This window comes from Tubulanus polymorphus, chromosome 1, assembly GCF_964204645.1.
Source record: "Tubulanus polymorphus chromosome 1, tnTubPoly1.2, whole genome shotgun sequence".
NCBI lineage: Eukaryota > Metazoa > Nemertea > Palaeonemertea > Tubulaniformes > Tubulanidae > Tubulanus > Tubulanus polymorphus.
In genome coordinates, this window is record NC_134025.1 from 23,303,007 (window position 1) to 23,320,709 (window position 17,703).

The 17,703-nt window shown below is 36.5% G+C and overlaps 4 protein-coding genes across 6 annotated transcripts; 2 read left to right on the top strand and 2 right to left on the bottom strand.

Annotated features, from left to right (window-relative positions):
* Positions 1–2,150: 2,150 nt before the first annotated feature.
* Positions 2,151–3,860, bottom strand: LOC141914914 (uncharacterized). The gene is made up of 3 exons (XM_074806255.1): positions 3,235–3,860; positions 2,882–2,976; positions 2,151–2,487 (listed from the first exon to the last, which is right to left on the bottom strand). Exons 1-3 carry the CDS (start codon positions 3,278–3,280, stop codon positions 2,293–2,295), a joined length of 336 nt encoding a protein of 111 aa, XP_074662356.1. The 5' UTR covers positions 3,281–3,860; the 3' UTR covers positions 2,151–2,292.
* A 653-nt stretch (positions 3,861–4,513) lies between these two features.
* LOC141914913 (uncharacterized) lies at positions 4,514–10,049 on the top strand. Its single transcript, XM_074806254.1, has 2 exons — positions 4,514–4,654; positions 6,799–10,049. Exon 2 carries the CDS (start codon positions 7,042–7,044, stop codon positions 8,098–8,100), a length of 1,059 nt encoding a protein of 352 aa, XP_074662355.1. The 5' UTR covers positions 4,514–4,654; positions 6,799–7,041; the 3' UTR covers positions 8,101–10,049.
* A 2,161-nt stretch (positions 10,050–12,210) lies between these two features.
* Positions 12,211–15,920, top strand: LOC141915295 (uncharacterized). Of its 3 annotated transcripts, none has more exons than XM_074806780.1 (5): positions 12,211–12,397; positions 13,247–13,568; positions 13,709–13,937; positions 14,101–14,366; positions 14,453–15,920. In XM_074806780.1, the coding sequence occupies exons 1-5, from the start codon at positions 12,297–12,299 to the stop codon at positions 15,092–15,094; spliced, it is 1,560 nt and encodes a 519-aa protein (XP_074662881.1). In that variant the 5' UTR covers positions 12,211–12,296; the 3' UTR covers positions 15,095–15,920. The 3 variants fall into 3 exon arrangements, with proteins under 3 accessions (XP_074662881.1, XP_074662883.1, XP_074662882.1); XM_074806782.1 differs by lacking the exon at positions 12,211–12,397 and adding an exon at positions 12,404–13,038; XM_074806781.1 differs by lacking the exon at positions 12,211–12,397 and adding an exon at positions 13,080–13,150.
* On the bottom strand, positions 15,768–17,646 carry LOC141915296 (uncharacterized). Its single transcript, XM_074806783.1, has 2 exons — positions 17,383–17,646; positions 15,768–17,050 (listed from the first exon to the last, which is right to left on the bottom strand). The coding sequence occupies exons 1-2, from the start codon at positions 17,585–17,587 to the stop codon at positions 15,888–15,890; spliced, it is 1,368 nt and encodes a 455-aa protein (XP_074662884.1). The 5' UTR covers positions 17,588–17,646; the 3' UTR covers positions 15,768–15,887.
* Between the last annotated feature and the right edge of the window lie 57 nt (positions 17,647–17,703).

Consider the following 17,703-nt stretch of genomic DNA (forward strand, 5'->3'; position numbering starts at 1 on the left):
ATATGGTGTATTGATTCCCGTATCGCTTATGTCAGTGGTCAATACTGGTATTCTGATACTTATTCTTAAAAGAGGCTGTTTAATAAGACGAAATTTGAGTATCCCTAAATCTAAAAACACTCGAGCTACTACCGTCGTACTTTCGATTGTGTTCAGTTATCTGTTACTGAAGGGACCTGGTGCTATATCACATGTATATCACGGTGTTATAACAAATGGTAAAGCGCTAAAAGCGCTCAAATCACGACCATGGTTGTATGCATGGTCACAAAGGATCAATTCCTTTAATAGCGTCATCAATTTCATAGTTTTTTCCTTCATTAACCCTAATTTTAAAAAAGAGCTCCTACGTATGATGTGCCGTTACAGGAGAATTAAGTAAAGTATTATGTAAAGTATCTAGTAATTGTATGTTTCTTATCTGGAAAATAAAGTTTTGTGGCTTTTTCACATTTACTTGTAGTTGTATAGTTTCTATAGATGTCATATCTTATAGCCCTTATATTTTACATACAATTCATAATTACTTGAGAATCATTCCATATCAAACATTTACACAACACCAATTTTGTTATGGATATTTCACTGTTTCGATCATAACACTCTCATTTTATACTAAGCCTAGTACCAAAAATGCGTACTTTTGCTATTACTGAATAACCATCATTTAGAATATGTGAGAAATTTGTCTATGTATATTTTTTTTTAAATAGTGACAATTAAATACCAAGCTAACATCTGAAGTCGAAAGTTGACCGACTGGCTGCAAATTAAGTAATTTCAATTAAATCACGTTATCATATCTAACATTCGTTATCAAACATCCGTCATTTATGGACGTGGGGTATTTGCACATGAAAATCATTTCAGACAATAGTTTACTACACAATGAAACGCGTCATCGCCATATTGGCTATTCTCTGCTTTATCAGTGAGTTTACTTTAATACTGCTACTTTTTCTACTAATTCATAATACGAAATGCTTTGATTATGTTTTTGAGAATTTCTGATGAGTATTTATCTATGAACATTGCAAAATCTATTTTTTTTTAAATTTCTGTTCAAGCTCCATCATTCGCTCTGAAATGTAGAAACAAAATCACGGATTCAGTAGGTCACAAGATTGTTGATGCCGGCTATTGTTACGGAATGTGGTGTATAGTAAGTAATATGTAGTTGTTGAAAACTAGATGATAAATGGCCGAAATATATATTTGTATTCTATTACCATATCTACGTACATATGAGAAAAAGCAAACGGTCGGTAATGCTTTTGCTGTTTTCACTGTTGAAGAATCGCGAGTACATTCCATATTGCATGTTCGGGACAATGTGAAATAAAAACGCGACTAAAAAAACGTTTTGAACGCTTTTTCATTTATGACTTTGAAAAAAAGCGCAAATTATTTTTCTCTGTTAGTGAATCAGAATAAATGTCTATGTACCCAGAACGCTCACTGAAAAAAAAACTAATATAAAGTAAACATTTTCTGGAAAACTTCGGAAAAATCGGAAACAACCGACGCACGAATAAAAATCAATCGTTCATTTTATTGTAGGTAGACACCGCGAAAAAGGAAGTGCGATACGGTTGTGACTCCGAATGTAGAAGTGTCGATGAACCGAATATCAAGTGTTGTGACGAATTTGACGTCTGCAATGACTTTAGCGGAGCAAATTATTCTCGGATTTCATCTTTCGCCCTCAGTGTATCGATATTTCTGACGTTCATCTTTGTGTTCAGACCGTGATCGTTAGATAAATAGAATTGAATATCAAGTGGATCATATCGTTTCACTGGCCTTTGCAACTGGCGATCGGTTTTGGTGATATGGATTGATTTACCAATGATCACATCTTTTGTATCTGATCGTCAGTTAAAGTTCTTTTTGACAATATACCAGAAATCATTGACTGTTATACGAGCTATTCTAACTTGAACCTCAAAAATCTATCTTTTGAATGGACTTTTATACCGCCAATACGGATATAGCTCAAAATATAGTATGATCTAGTAAAATTATCAATTGGGTCGTGAGGTTAAGTGTCCTAAAGGTAACAAAACCCTTCACACACGCACGAAGATTTATATACATATCACATTATTTCCTTAAAAAAAGTTTGAACAAAATAAACATGGAACCAGTGATTCGATACATTAATTTCACCATTTTAATCACGAATAACAAAGATACGACCATGCAATAATAATACATTTTGTCCATACAAAAATGTTCTGTAGAAAATATTATTTACAGAGATATGCATAAAAAGCGTAATGGTTGACGTGTTTAGATAAGCATGAATTTATTGATGGCATGGATCAGAGTGACTAGTAGGACGCATTTTACCACGTTACTGTTTAGACGATTTGAGTTGTTGCAGAATTTGTGAGAGTTGCAGCATTCAACGATTTTGTCGTTAAAATGACCCAATTCGCAAGTTGTGTCGCAGTGATGTCGTATTCCAGTCGTCGTCGTTGTTTTCTAGAAAGAAGATTCCTGATCTGTGACTCAAAGCTGGTTTACTCATATTGTCAGATATCAATGTTGACAATGTCATGATTTTCGCAGTTATCATACTATACATATGGAGCCCCGGAGGTGACGGGGGGAAAATGAATATGTTTTCCGTGTGAATGAAATAATCTTTTCGTTCTAACGAAATGTTTTCCATGGGAACGAAGTCTTTTTCGTTCGAAATAAAGGTTTTCCGCGGAAACGAAATAACCTTTTCGTTCGAATGAAAAAGATTTCGTTCCCAAGGAAAAGATTTTTTATTCGAACGAATAACTTTTCGTTACCACTTCAAACCTTTCGTTCCTTTTATCTATTTTTCACCATGTCACGGCGCTCCGTTATACACATTTGTTTTGCTTACCACACACCACTGACTGTAACATGTACCATAATCTGACAGAAGCTCGCCGTTAACCTTTGTCCATTTGTTGCGACATTGTAAACCATTGCAAACTCCTGCAACAAAAATACAACGAATGAATCTTAAACGACACTCTTTCACTATTCCGTAGCAATCATCGGAGATTAGACTGAGCTCTTTCGTAAAGATTTGACAGTAAATCCGGTATTCCTAATTGAAACCTGTTAAAATGGATGTGCATGCGGCCACTGACTGGTGAATGAATTAGTCCCGCATTGAAAATACGTGAGAGCTTGATATCGTATAGCCTCTGTTAATTACACTTTTGAAACCCCTTATGATGAAGTATTTACCGGCAATACTGAGCAAGATAAAAATGACCAATCTCTTCAACATCATCCTATATCAAAGCTGCGTGATGCTTTCGCTATCTAAAAGTAAGCCTCGTTCTTGAAACCTTTATTCCACAATGATATCAAAATGCACGCAGTTATTAGCATTCTGATAAGTAAATTTGCTTAACCTTGATTATTGATATCACATCGTCGACTGAGCTGTTTAAACTTAGAGTAGGTGAGGTGAGGTCTTTACATGTACCGATTGAAACGTATATTTACTAATTTTGAGTTGCGATCTGCGTTTGGTTCCGCTATGCTATACGTATATCTTACAGTATTGAAATGATTATCCACAAAATGCGAACCTTATAATGCTCAGTGTTGGACCTTATTTGGGCGAAAAGCTAACCTTACCTGAACTGTAGTTAGGATGACCCAAAAATTCCCAAATCTTTTCTCCTGCAGGTCAACGATAAACGAAAATAAGTTTTTTAAGATAATAAGTTTACGATTCTTTTTAAAACTATCAATGAAAATGATACGGAAAAAATTGGAGAATCCATTTGTCTTGACATCCTTGTTAAGTACCGTCTCCGATAATTGAACACGCCAATTGATTACTAAGATTGATGACATTTTGTATTTACTCGACTGTCTTATAAAAGATACGTTTTCGGAAATGGAGAGTAGGTTTTTCTAACTGGTACCATGGCACACAGTCACCGTCTATCATAATAAAATGCCAGAAATTACGTCAATAGTCGTCATCGTTGAATTAGGTTCGGATTTACATTTCCATATTTTGACCACTGGAGAATTTCAGAATTCAAGAATGAGATCCTATCATTGACGTGCATTGCATATTGATGTATATATGTTGAGTGGAATTATCAATAACGACAACTCTCAGTCACATTGGCTTTAAGGGAAATCACAGAAATATAGCTAACAACCAAAACAAAATCGTTAACTATTGTATCATCATTCTCCTAGGGGTGATATTCCTTCTTTACTGAGTTCCGTATTCTGAATTCATGTTCATCTCATAGAAATGGACATCATACGAAAATATATATACCGATAATACGATCTTCAAACATATTTCCTATGAGATATATATTTATATATCATCCTACGCATCCTGGATTTGAAGCGAAACATTTGGATGTTTAAACGATGACCGCAAAATATTTTCTGCGAAAAGAAAGCCACTGCAAACGATTCAACTGAAAATGGAAGATATTTTGCGCGCAGTAGGTCGCAATTCAATTCTGATTCATCGTGACGTCAGGATAATAGAATTTCCCTCGCGGAAATCAGACATCCACCACAGAAAACGTATCGTACGTTACGTACATTGTGAAGAACCGGTCGTGGTGGTTATGAGAAAATCGGCAATAAAATTCATCTTCGGAATACAAAAGTACTTAAAACTGTAAGTATAATTGGCTATTCTAAATGAATTTCACCGATAGATTACAGTATTACTGATGTTAATGTAAAATTACTCATACTTCAGTGCTGTAATACTGTGGCACAGTACTGTCGAGTATGATAAGAGATCGATACCGATATTACCGCCATGTTTTGCAGTACAACCACTGCTATTCCAGTACCAATATTTATCAGTGATGTCTTGCTAATAATTTCATATGTCTCCTATTTTTCTAGTAGATTCAGACTTTACAGTAAATTTGAACAAATAGCTCGAGTTGAGTACTTGCATCGTAGGCTACTAACGAATATTCGAAATTATTCACTTTTGAGTTTACCTCCTAATCTTGAATCAAAAAGGATTACGATTTTCTTTCGATATTGACTGTTTCAAACTAGTATATCCGATATTGAAATTGTCGTTATCATACACCGGCAACAGGTATGGCCTATATGAATTCTACATGCATAAATGAATTGGTATTTCAAAAATATTTACCGATTTACGTTAATGAACTGTCGAGCCTTTTAATGGCATTTTTTGTTCTCATACAACAACATTCTCATTGCGTACATTGAAACCTGTTAAACATTATGAATTTAATAGATTCGCGAGTATATGGAAAAACACTCTACACGATGTCATACGGGCTTGTCGTCATTCATAAACTGATGCATTAATTTATTTTGTTCGATGAATAAGCCACGTATACGTAGGTGCGGTACATCGTATAAACGCTCCCTATCGCGTCGTTTCCACATCACAGATGAAATTTTTTCCACTCAAACACACGCACACGCGTGTAATTTTTCTGTAGACACTTCACATTTTAAAAACGGAAATGATAGAAGGATGATTCACATACCATCATTACCATGAAGGCATTTTTGTCTAAGTTCAGTGCATTGAAAATCGTCATGTTGAAAACATGTCCTTTCACAAGAGACAATAAAGGTCTCCATACTTCCCAGATGCCCAGAAGATATCGGAATTTCTCATAGGTAAAAGGAGACTATTCTATAGTCTATAGGCCTACTTGCAATGGAATAGGTCGAGGTCACAGAAAAATTTCTTGTTGATATGCTCATTCTTCAGTACAAAATACTTGACTTCATTGACATCAAAATTGCTATTTTATGGCAAACTAGGTAAAAATTTCCGGCTGTAAATTTTTTCTTTAAAAAAAAACATTGCTTTCAATCTATAGCGTATAGTAACCCCGGAAAGAATGTTTATAGGCAAGAAAACAATCGAATAGCGATTGCGATATCCGCCGTCTTGAACTATGCTAGATGAGATGACTTTTTATGGAATTTTCATCGACTAGAATAGAACCATGTGCTTCCCACGTCTCCATTTGACATCATGTACCAAGCATCTGCCACGGTTTCAGAGAGACCGAATAGAAGGCATAACATCGAAACTATTCAATACAGGGGCGGATCTAGGATTTTTCAGTAGGGGTTGGGTCCAACAAAAAGGGACCATATGAAATGTTACTGTAAAACGACCGTGAGGAGGAGGGTGCGATAGAAATCTTTTGAAATTTTGAGATTTCCACGAAGTTGAACAATGAATTCCATGAAACTAATCATGAGTAATACACAATACTATAACACAACAATCTATGCGTTCCATCGAAATGATATGTTCTGAACCAATTTCATTACAAAAGTCGTTGCATGGACATCGACCGAGAAGCTTTCGTCTACGAGCAATCATCTCAATGAGATGATTGCTCGTTGACAATGCATAGAATATAAAACATTTCATAACATTTACGTATATATATTATTTGGGCCCCCATATATCTAATATATATATATAACATTAACAACATTTACATGTGAATAAAAAATCTATTCTGCATCCCTCTGTAGAAAGTAATTGAGATATTTCGAGGTCTTCAAAGAACACTAAAAATTATCACGATTCATGTATCATTTATGTTGGAAATTATTGTGCATATTTGAGAGAAAGTCACGTTCAGGGTCTCGATATTTTTAACAGGCCTACATATTCGATTGGCGTCGGTCCTCATATACGTGTAGAAATAGTTTTGCGCAATAATTTCATCAGGTTCGAAAATTGTTTGACCTATCCCTGATCCGATGTTAATTTGTATACAATGCTTTTCATTTCAGTGAGACGGAGAGAGCGCTACTATAGGCCTACTGTATTAATACTGCAACGTACGTAAGGTTCTTACCAAACGACTCCTCCATACCGCTGGTGTAAAGAAAGAATTCGTGACGTAGAAAAGACGAATACAACGAAATGGTTTATTCCGAATGTGTTATTACGTAGGTATACGAAGTGGTTGTTGGAGTGCTGCTAAAAATGACTGGTGTTTAGGGAGTGCAGTTTCAGAACGGGAGTAATATAACATGACTATGTACACAACTCGGATACAACGATATCGTTTGTCGCAAATAGACGAAGAATCCGACGTTAGCGTTCTCGATTTTAATGGCATGGAGGAGGAATTTCAAAACTTTAATCTAATCGACAAAGAACATACGGCGCAATTAAAAGACGGTGCGACATCGCCGATTTATTGCTCTACGGACGAACTTGTCGTATCTGCGCCTCCGCAGAATGATGTTGACGAGACGACGACGAAAGAAGCCGTTAAAAAGATCGCTGATAAATACGATTCGCTGGAACGCATGCAGAGTCACATAAACAGAAACGCGATCATGCAACAGGATATGGACGGTGACGGCCATCGGGCCGATGAAGCTGATCGTTCTGTCGTACCGGTGGTTGATGTGTTCGAATCTGTACCTCGGCCCGAACAAATCACCGACGGTGATATTGCGCAGGTCGAAATGTTTTATCGTAGCCACCAATCCACGGTTACGGTTTGTCAGGCGTTGACGAATTTGTATTTTGGACAAGCAAAGTCGGATATGTCCGGTGATAACTGGGAACTGTTCAGAACTGGAATACCAGTAGTGATTTTGGACAGCGGACAAGGCCGACGAAGGCGAATGTTACATATCGTGCTAGCCGAAAAGGGAACAGGGTTTACTTTATGGAGGGATCATATAGACCATTTGTCCTGTTATAAGATGGTTCAACCGAACTTCCATACTGTTTTTATGTCAAATGACCACACGCGTCTGGCCGGATTAAGTTTCGACGATGCAGTGGCGGCAAACGACTTTTTAAACACGATACAAACATTGACTTCCGATCCGAGCGACGAAATGCTTAGCACCGGTCGAAAGAAGAAGGAAAAGCCGAAGAAATCCAAAGGTAAATTCAAGGCTCCGAAGAAAACCGATATATCGCAACCGTGTTGTTTCGTGCATGTGACTAAGTTGGAAAATTCGGAAAATTTCGGCAGCGTCCAAGCATCTAGTCGACCAAGGCCCCCGTCGGTTATACAACAGCTCGGTAGTAATAACGGAGTGACAGCAGTACCAACTGACCAGGAATAAAAGCGCCATTTATATCACAGTTCAACGAACAGATTTGCATTTACATGTATTAAACAGTCAGTATATATATATATATATATAGTATTTCTCTACGATATTGTATATACGAAAGTACTGAATACAGAGAGGCAGTGTGTTGATGAGTTGGCTATTTTTGTCTTATCTTCGAGAAAGATAATTATTTGCTCGGAAGCTTGGGTGAAACAGAAGGTTCATTTTCTCGTATTTGGATTGCTACTTTTCATTTTGTATTATTCGATATTCCACATTTTTTGAGTCGCAAAATATAATGTAGTTTATGTACGTATATTTACAGAAGCTATCTGTGCATGTATACTTTGCTGAAACAATCTGGTCAGAATTATATATATACTAATTAGAGGTTGAAATCTCGTCTATGTCAGCACTGCATTTAGTAATTATCTGTGCGCATTAACAATTATATTAATATCAGCGTAATTTTGTATTGTCACAGTGCAGCGATGAGCTATCGGTGAGAGAATTATTATTACATAATTCGATTCACGTTCTAGGGAATGAAAACTGGTGCTTCGCGGACATAACTGTTATTAAGGTATACCGAAATTACCAGCAGGAAATTGCTGCAACAAGTTGATATATATCCGTATTCATTTCATTGACATCGATAGTGACACTATTGAATGTAGAAAAATGTCAAGTACATTTTTTCCTGAAACAAGTTTTATCACGTACGTAAATGAACGAATTCCTCCGCAGACGGCCGTAATAATGTAAACACAACAGAGAACATTACAGATATGTATATACATATATGGATATATGGCTATAAAAATGATTTACTTTTATAAAAAGATATTATGTTTGGTCGCTGTATGAAAATATACAAAATTGATTGTATTGTATACTAGGTAAACCAGTGCAAGAACAGTCCCCGCGTGGCTTATTAGAAGGAAAAAAAACTTTGATATGTATATTGTTTTAACCCCGGTAGATCTCCAAGCCAAGAGACTTAAACTCGGTGAGGTTTTGGTAGAGGATGTTGTTTTTTTCATATTATAAAAGAACGCACTGAGTCCGTCCTGGTAAAATGTAGGCGTTTTCATTGTGGCCGCGTATTTTTGATGTGATACTGATATATGAAGGAGCGTTTTTCAGCGAACGTTTCTCTTGTTACAAATCTCCCCTCGTTAGCGTTACAACTCGACGTCAGAATCTCTAAATGTAACGGTTTAAGATTACAGCAGTCGCTGTTTTTGTTTTTGTAGAATATGTAAATAAACGCTTCTATCCACGTTTTTCACATTGAATGTGTGTTTACGTCAGCTTCAGCAATGCCTTCCGTTGTATATTCGCTTGCCAGAGTTCGTTTCTGGCAAGCGAATGATGCGATTACGTTTTTATACGTATGCATTTCATCCCACGGGGAAACTGTCTTCGGGCTGGTTCGTATTAAGTACTGAAATAGTCTTGTCTCATTTTTATCACCGATTGTTCGATGAGAAGAATTCATGATATTTATATTAACATAGTCTCACCGAGCTACCCCACTACTCCTGGATTCGTCCGTCAAATATCGATTTACAGGATTATGTCTGGTATGGTTACACAGGCGAAACCATTTTTTGGTGTTGCATTGATTTATCCAATGCATTGGTAGACTTGAAATACCTCATAGACTCTTGAAATACCTAATACCATTTGAAGTGAATACACAGCTCCTAAATCGTAGCATCTCATGCAAATTTCCTGAGACCTTTGTTAATTTCTAAATCACAGCATTTTGTATCCATGACAGAACAGATAGCGACACGCCATACGAAAGGGTTTCGTAGCGTGTGTTCTTTAAATTCTTATTTCTTTACGAGCCAAAGAACTATGCAATACATTCGTTCTTATGATGTTCAAGTGAAGCTAGATTGTAATACTATTGTATATGTGGTGCTATGAAAAAAAGTAATAAATTTATTTAAATCATCAGAAAAAAATATTTCTCTTCTTAATTATGATCAATTTGGAAAGAAGGCGTTGCATTTCAGATACTAGGACGGGCGGCCTGCTGTGATTAAACGACCCGTAGTACAATTCGGTAAAGGAAGCACGGAATCTTAAAATAAACAGATTTTAAGGCCAGAGTATGATAATGATCTGAACGACATGCGTATTGGTTTTTTGCAACATCCAACTTAACATTGAAAAAAGATAATTTTAGCCGTTATCATCTTGGTAAAAAGTATATTTCACTGTGATTTTTACAAGCTTGACGTACGACCAAGCCGGCGGCCGAATTGCCATCACGGCTCTGGTCTCGGCCTTGTGCTGAGATATCGACGGGCGCTGATATTACCAGGGCTAGTGACGCCGTGCATTGGAAATGCCTCTGTGACATCTGAGGAATCACAGGGGCTCGTATATGAAGTATGGGGCCGGGGTGCTCAGGTGACAGGTACCACAAATCTAGCCGGCTCCTGATCTTTAAATGGCCCGTCTGAGGAATATAGATAACTTCAGAAAACTGTTTATTCTGTTTAAGGGTGTGTACATTAAACATAATTCAACTATGCTGTGTTTAAAATTTATGATTCGATCAATGCCGAAGCTTGACTGAATCCGAAGAGTTTCTACTATTCTCGGACAAACTCAGTTAGTCTTTCGTCGTAATCGGTCATACTAAACACCGTCAGGAGCCGTCAGACACCGTCAGGAACCGCCAGAAACCGTCAGACACCGTCAGACACCGTCATGAAGAGTGAATCTTGAAGGCAGAAAAGGAAAGCAAATTTGAAACGACTCTTGAAAATACTAAAATGTTGTTTATTCACAATTTGAGAAATCAACTCAAGCTTATACATTAAGAGTACGCCGAAATTAAAATAAAGGCAAAATTGAAAATAACAATATACAAATACACTACACAGGGTAAATGACTGACAAAATTGATATTTACATGAATAGGAAACGCAATCCCTGGTAAACAATTTATTGCGGCCCATTTATTCAACTTTTAAAAGGCAAAATAATCTAATGAAAAAAAGAAACTTTGAAAAATTTATACAAGGTAAATGACTGACAAAATTGATATTTACATGAATAGGAAACGCAATTTATTCAACTTTTTTCCAACTGTAATGTACATTGAAATCAAGGCAATAAGTAATCGATCTTATTTTAGAATAATTATATTATAAGATTATTATAATATAAGATTTTATACAAAATAAACAAATGAAAAATTAACTAGAAAATTAAATTTATATATACTAGTTGATACAAATATCCATGAAAATTGATATGACAATAAGAATGTATGTGTCAAGTTATGTTTTTTTTTATTGTAATTGATCTCGTCGCTCTTGAACGCTTTAATTGCCCTGGTTTCTTCGCTACTTTTGCGGTTTTCGGGATATTCAATTTTCCGTCACTGGACTTGATAACTTTTTCGATCGATTTTGTTTTTGATTTTGCACTGAAAAATGTATTCATGATCGCATCCTACTATACTATTCAGGCGCTCAATGAGATCAGGAATTTTCAAAATTTTCCAATTCGTCGATAGTTTTATGAGATTGTTCATACTTTCGCAATTATTATTAGTCCAGTTTAAAGGAACACGTTTCTCTATCTGCGTAGGAACAAAAACATGGAACATGGAACAGACCCAGTTTGCAATTTATTAATCAGTCACTTTGTTGTCATTTCGAAGTAATAACAATTTGGCAAAATAAAGTGAATGTTAGATTTAGAAACAAAATCGGAAAAAATTTTAACTCAAACTACGTAAGAAACTAAAAACTACGATATATTACGAAAAGATTTATTTCACAAAATTTGCTCAATTTGCACAGCGTATTGTTGAGTTTACCAAGGAAAACTCGTGTCATATAAAAAAATGTATTTCCAAATTCAATTTGCACAGTAGGGCTCATTGAGTGTTGATTTTGATATAAAATATTCAATTTTAGAATTCACAATCATTGTTTTTTATTTCCTGACGGTGTTTAGTATAACCCGTGTGTTCATGACGGTGTCTGACGGTCTTCCTGACGGTGTCTGACGGTTCCTGGCGGTTCCTGACGGTGTCTGACGGTGTTTAGTATGACCCGTCCATTGGGGCTCGCCGTCGCTATGGACACCAGGTGGCGTGTGTGCGTTAGTAGCCATCGCGTATCGACTTCCGCTCACTTCCGCGCTCGATTTCCTACTTTTAAATTGTAATAATGTCAGAGAATTACGGGTCATGGACTGTACCGAAGCTGAAACAAGAGTTAAGCCGACGAGGTGCGGTAACCTATGGGAGGAAAATCAACCTAATTGAAAGGTAATTTAAATGTCGATCATATTTCCATGCGGTTGATGGTGTTCAGTCGTTTAGTCTGCGCAAAAATGTTGCAATGATCATGGAATCAACAGTGATTTTTTGCCAAAATCATCGATGATTCTAGACCTATGCTCAAGTGAAATGAACGTGTTTTAATAGATCCAGAGATGAAAGCTAAACCTCAGTGGGTTGTGGGTCAGGGTATAGTACAAGTTTACCGTCACCAGCCCGGGCTGCGAGGATGGCTATGGCCGGTCCCACGCGTCCCGTCCCGCGATATCTTTCATTATTTTTCGGTTTTCATGTCCGGAAAATAAACATAATGCACATAAAAGTCATCGATAAAACGTTTTTTAAATCACTATTTGATATTATGATTGCCTTGAGAAGTTTAGATGGCAATGTTTATATCTTGAAATGTAGGGATTATTATCGGGATGTAGGACGCCTTGTCAGCTAACCATCGCAACAGCTGAGTTACCACTGGCGCCATCTATCGAACATGAATTGAAGCTGATGCCAAATTTTACTGCCAATGTATCCATAAATCATTGGACATGTCTGCTGCTGTGTCTAGTCTCTATTGAATTTTTATATGTTATTGGAATTATAGTCAGAACCCTGATCAACTTGAGGTGACGGTAAACTGAATACCTTACTTATATACCTTCTTACCACAACACAGTTGAGTTAAATACAAATCTGTATGACCATGGACGTATAGACGTCCATGCTTGGAGTAATCATTTCGATGTAACATTTCAACTCTGGGTCAACTTTCTGTTAGTTGATTGAATGATTTTTGACATTAGATGTTTATATTTCATGATTATTTCGTGTTCATTGCAGATTAGAAGCATACGGCCGTAACAACGATTTTAGGGGACCGGCCATAACATTACCACAAGAAACAGTTCCGGAATGGCCCACATGCGGTTTCAAACAGCTTACAAATGATCATAAGATTGTATTGCCAAAATTCAATATTGACACAGTAACTGCATATTTCACGTATAGAATGGCAATGGACAACCACTGTACCAAAGACATTAAAGCTATTGAGAAGGGTCAGCAGCTCATAGAATCGCAACGTGTTCAAGCCTGCAGTATTCTCATCAAAAGCGGAATTGTTTATCTGACTGGATTAGTTGGTGCTGCTATGAAAAAAAAGGTAGGCCAGTTTTATATTTCATCAAAATAACACAATATTCCCTCCTTTAAATCCACATAAATCTGCAATACAACTGTATTCTTAAAAGGTTGTAATGTAGCAAACATTGTTGATTAGTTTATTTTTATATTTCATTGCAGATCTCATACTCGTACCAGATATCATTGTCTCAAACAACTGGTGAATTCAGAAACAGCCATTGTGAGTGCCCTGCCGGTAAGGGTCCTAATGGGACCTGTAAGCATGTCGCGGCTGTACTTTTGATGTTTGCTAATTTTGTGTCATCAGATGGGCCTAACGCTCCCGAAATACTTAAATCGTGTACGGAAAATCTACAAACATTCCATAAGCCCAAGTCTGTTTATACTGGTAAGTTGTTTGGTTACATCGCCACCATTCAGCAAATTCGTACCCTATATATCTTATTTTTTATAAATTCTGATGTAATGGCAATGTTTTACATAATGTACTTGGTTTTCAATTTTTAGCTCGGCTGTGACCTTGTTTAAATTTACCCGTCACTTCTTAACAGGTTCCCCTGTCAAGGCTGGTGACTTACCTCTATCAAAATCAAAGAAACGCGAGGTATCAATGGAGGATCCAAGGCCTGTGAAATACCGGAAATCAGCTGGATACGAGGATTATGTCCGGGGAATTGTCCTTAATTACTGCTCTGTATCGTCTTTAGACCTACCCATCAAGTATAAGTACAAGAAAGCCGATATCAAAACAGCAGCAATTGACCATGATTATCTGAAAAAAACTTTGCTTGAATATTGGGTGGAAAACTCTATTAAGGTAAGTTTTTAATCAACGTGTCTGAGAGTGACCTATGTTATCCTTCCCTCTGTGCTTATAATTAATATTCCATTTTGCCTTTTCAGTTAAATGAAACACAGGCAATATTACTAGAAAGGAGTACTAGGAAGCAGGCAGAATCTAGTCAATGGTTTCAGGAAAGGCAGCTACGATTAACTGCATCTCGTTTCGGTGAAATTGTTTCGCTCACGAAAAGGCGCAATATCGACAAATTGTGTAAATCTCTTCACGATAATATTCCGTTGAGAAATGCTGCTGTTTGCCATGGAAAGACATTCGAAAGTAAGGCGATAGCGGCTTTTGAAGGTAAATTCTCCGTTAAAGTACAGCCTTGCGGACTTCATGTGAGGCCAGATATAGATTATCTAGGCGCGAGCCCAGATGGCCTTGTGTCTGAGGATGCCATTGTTGAAGTGAAATGTCCGTATCGCGGTAGAAATGAACTTATTGCTCCGGGGCCATACTTCAAGTTTCTTAGTGCAAAAGATAAGAAGCTGAAACGTTCGCATAATTACTATGATCAGATTCAAGGACAGTTGCATATTTGCAAACGGAAAATGTGCTATTTCGTTGTTTATACTCATAAGGACCTTTATGTAGAGAGGGTTTATCATGATCAAAAACACTGTGAACTATCTCTGCTTCCAAAATTAGAAATCTTTTATAGGAAGTACTATTCAAAGTATTTAACAATGCATGCGTTCTAAAACATCTAGATTATTCCTGGAGATATAGATCGGATATTTTCCGAAGATTCCATAGTTTTTGGCATTAATATCTTCATACAACTAAATTTGTAAATACATGTACATCCCAATTGTATGATATAGATTTCATGTCAATATCGGCTTACTATTTGTTGATACTTTTAAGTTTTAATATTTTTTATCATCTATTATCAATATTTTTTATCATATATAGTTATTTCAAACAGATATACTTGTCAGGTTGTGTAGTTATATGCATAATTACTGACGATGGTGGGTCAAAAGTTTGAAAATTAATGATTTACTCCTTTTCTGACCATATTTCATTACCATGATTATTTATTATTTCATTATGTGCTGCGCCTGACTATGGCATGAATGCTTTAGTCCCAAAACTCAAACTCTTCCATTTTACATAAAATATCTGTGTTATCATGCATTTTAAAAAGATTTTATGTAGCGTTGTTGTATTTTTGGTTTTTACCAGTTTTAAATCAATAAAAGGGTTTGTTACTGGAATGAAAATTAGTTTGTCCTTTGAATTGAAAACACTGCAAAAGAGTGGATTAAGTCAAAGTGAAATAGGTTATATTGCGCACAGATTTTGAATATCAACGACAGACAATTAATTACAGTCCAGGCCCATAATTGATATCTAAGAATTTGGGATTTACCTAAATAATCTATTAAGAGAAACAATGATGTTTCTTTAAAGCAGGGGTTTCGATGAATCTCAAAACAAAACTCAAAAATATATACTTTAGATATCAATTAACAGACATTAACAATAAGGTTAAGCAAATTCGTTCACAATAGCTGGTCTGAAATTGCTTATACTGAAACAAACATAAACTATCCTAGAACCCATATTGACTTTACTAAGCGGCAGGTCTTTTTTCAAAATAAGAAAAGTTTTTGACAATCCGATTACTCTTTCTACTTGGATGCGTTTACTGGCTACTCTACGATCATGAACTACTTGTTCAGGTTCAAGTTGACTCTTGCCCTTCAATAAAGTTGGGGTGTTCACCTTAATGTTCTTGGTAGCAAAAAGATCTTGTACCATTATACCTCTATCGGCCATGATGCTGTCATTCGAGCTGAAGTATTTTGAGGTGTTTGAACACAGCTGGGATCGTTCAATGATTTGTCGGTCACTTGTTGAACCCGCATAACTTTCACTTACATAACTAACGACCCCTCTCGGTGATATTCCAACCATAGTTTTAAGCGTGTTCTTATGTTTGCATGTGCTGAAAGTTGCAGTTTGAGATTTTACATTCGACGGCTTTTCAATTGGAATCTCTGTAGCATCTAAAATAACTCTGGTTGACGGAAAATGATGCTTAAAGCCACTGGGCATGAAACAGTCTATCTCTTCTCTCTCTGGCCATGTATTGATTTCACTTAATTGGAAATACATGAAGTTTACCCAGGTTAACACAATCCTAGAAACTACACTCTCTGATATGCCGAACAGAATACTCAGTTCTATATCTTCCTTGGCACGCCTTAATTTGATTAATGTCAAGAAAAATTGATTGACCGGTGTTAGTTTCTGACATTTGTAATTCAAATCGTACGCAGCAGGTCCTAGTACACTGAAAAACATCATCAAATGTTCATAGTCTTTAAAACTGGTGTAATATTTGATCGACCTAGGATCCACCATAAATCTCTCGATACAGAAAAATTGATCTGAAAGGAGGGAACACTGAATATTCTTATCCAAGTTAGTGTTTTTATTGGTTGGTTCCTCTATTATGTCCATTCTGTAATTGCTGGTATGTTGTAGGCCTATTTCAACTTCAGTGGCTATGTCATGGTGTACAGGTTCTTCCTCCAGTTTTAATCTTCGCCGACTGGCTCTACTTTCTCTCTCTGAATCTGAGGAAACTGGTGGTGTGAAGGCAAATATACGCGGAATGGCATTCTCTTTTAATTTTCTTCTAGAACCTGAAACACATAAAGAAAAAAACATATTTCTACTCAAAGATCAACAGCTGCCAGTCAAGTCAACAACCTTTAAATTAAAAAGATAAATCTACCACATAAATTATTAGGCCTATTGTTGTTATTATCATAATTGAGTTATATCATTATCCTGTTATCAACAAACTACTATGATGATATGAAAATAAGCGCCTGGCTTTTTAAAAAAAGTTCAAAACATCGACATTGCATAATATCGATAGGCCCAAGCTGAGGCCTAAACGAATCAGCCTGCCTTGGATCTTGACCGCTTATTTCACCTTAGTTGGAAAACTCAATAGGAAAGCCATATTTACCGGTAAGTGTCTGTTTATAGTCCGTTGGTAAAAAATGTCGATGGCATACGATAGCTGTATCCGATGGCTGCCATAATTTTGCAGATTTCTCGCTACTCTGTAGTTTTATCGCAACAAGCCATTTCATTTTCAAATCTGTGTTCGTAGGGAACTTAAATCCGCCTACTCTTGACTTACAAAGGGGTACACAACAATAGCGAGGCATTATAATAGATTCAAGCGCTTTTCAAATCGTCAATTCGCTCGAACGCGGAGATGAATAAAATGTTGTTTACAATTCAAATTCAAATCACTAGGGCCACTAACACGCGCGCGCCATCT

Coding starts and splice junctions, on each gene's coding strand:
- LOC141915295 (XM_074806780.1), top strand. CDS start 12,297: ATGTCAGAGAATTACGGGTCATGGACTGTACCGAAGCTGAAACAAGAG. Junction 13,569..13,708: donor GTGCTGCTATGAAAAAAAAG/GTAGGCCAGTTT, acceptor ATTTCATTGCAG/ATCTCATACTCGTACCAGAT. Junction 14,367..14,452: donor GGGTGGAAAACTCTATTAAG/GTAAGTTTTTAA, acceptor TTGCCTTTTCAG/TTAAATGAAACACAGGCAAT.
- LOC141914914 (XM_074806255.1), bottom strand. CDS start 3,280: ATGATGTTGAAGAGATTGGTCATTTTTATCTTGCTCAGTATTGCCG. Junction 2,977..3,234: donor TATCTTGCTCAGTATTGCCG/GTAAATACTTCA, acceptor TTTTTGTTGCAG/GAGTTTGCAATGGTTTACAA. Junction 2,488..2,881: donor GTTACAGTCAGTGGTGTGTG/GTAAGCAAAACA, acceptor TCTTCTTTCTAG/AAAACAACGACGACGACTGG.
- LOC141915296 (XM_074806783.1), bottom strand. CDS start 17,587: ATGCCTCGCTATTGTTGTGTACCCCTTTGTAAGTCAAGAGTAGGCGGA. Junction 17,051..17,382: donor CTATAAACAGACACTTACCG/GTAAATATGGCT, acceptor TATGTGTTTCAG/GTTCTAGAAGAAAATTAAAA.
- LOC141914913 (XM_074806254.1), top strand. CDS start 7,042: ATGACTATGTACACAACTCGGATACAACGATATCGTTTGTCGCAAATA.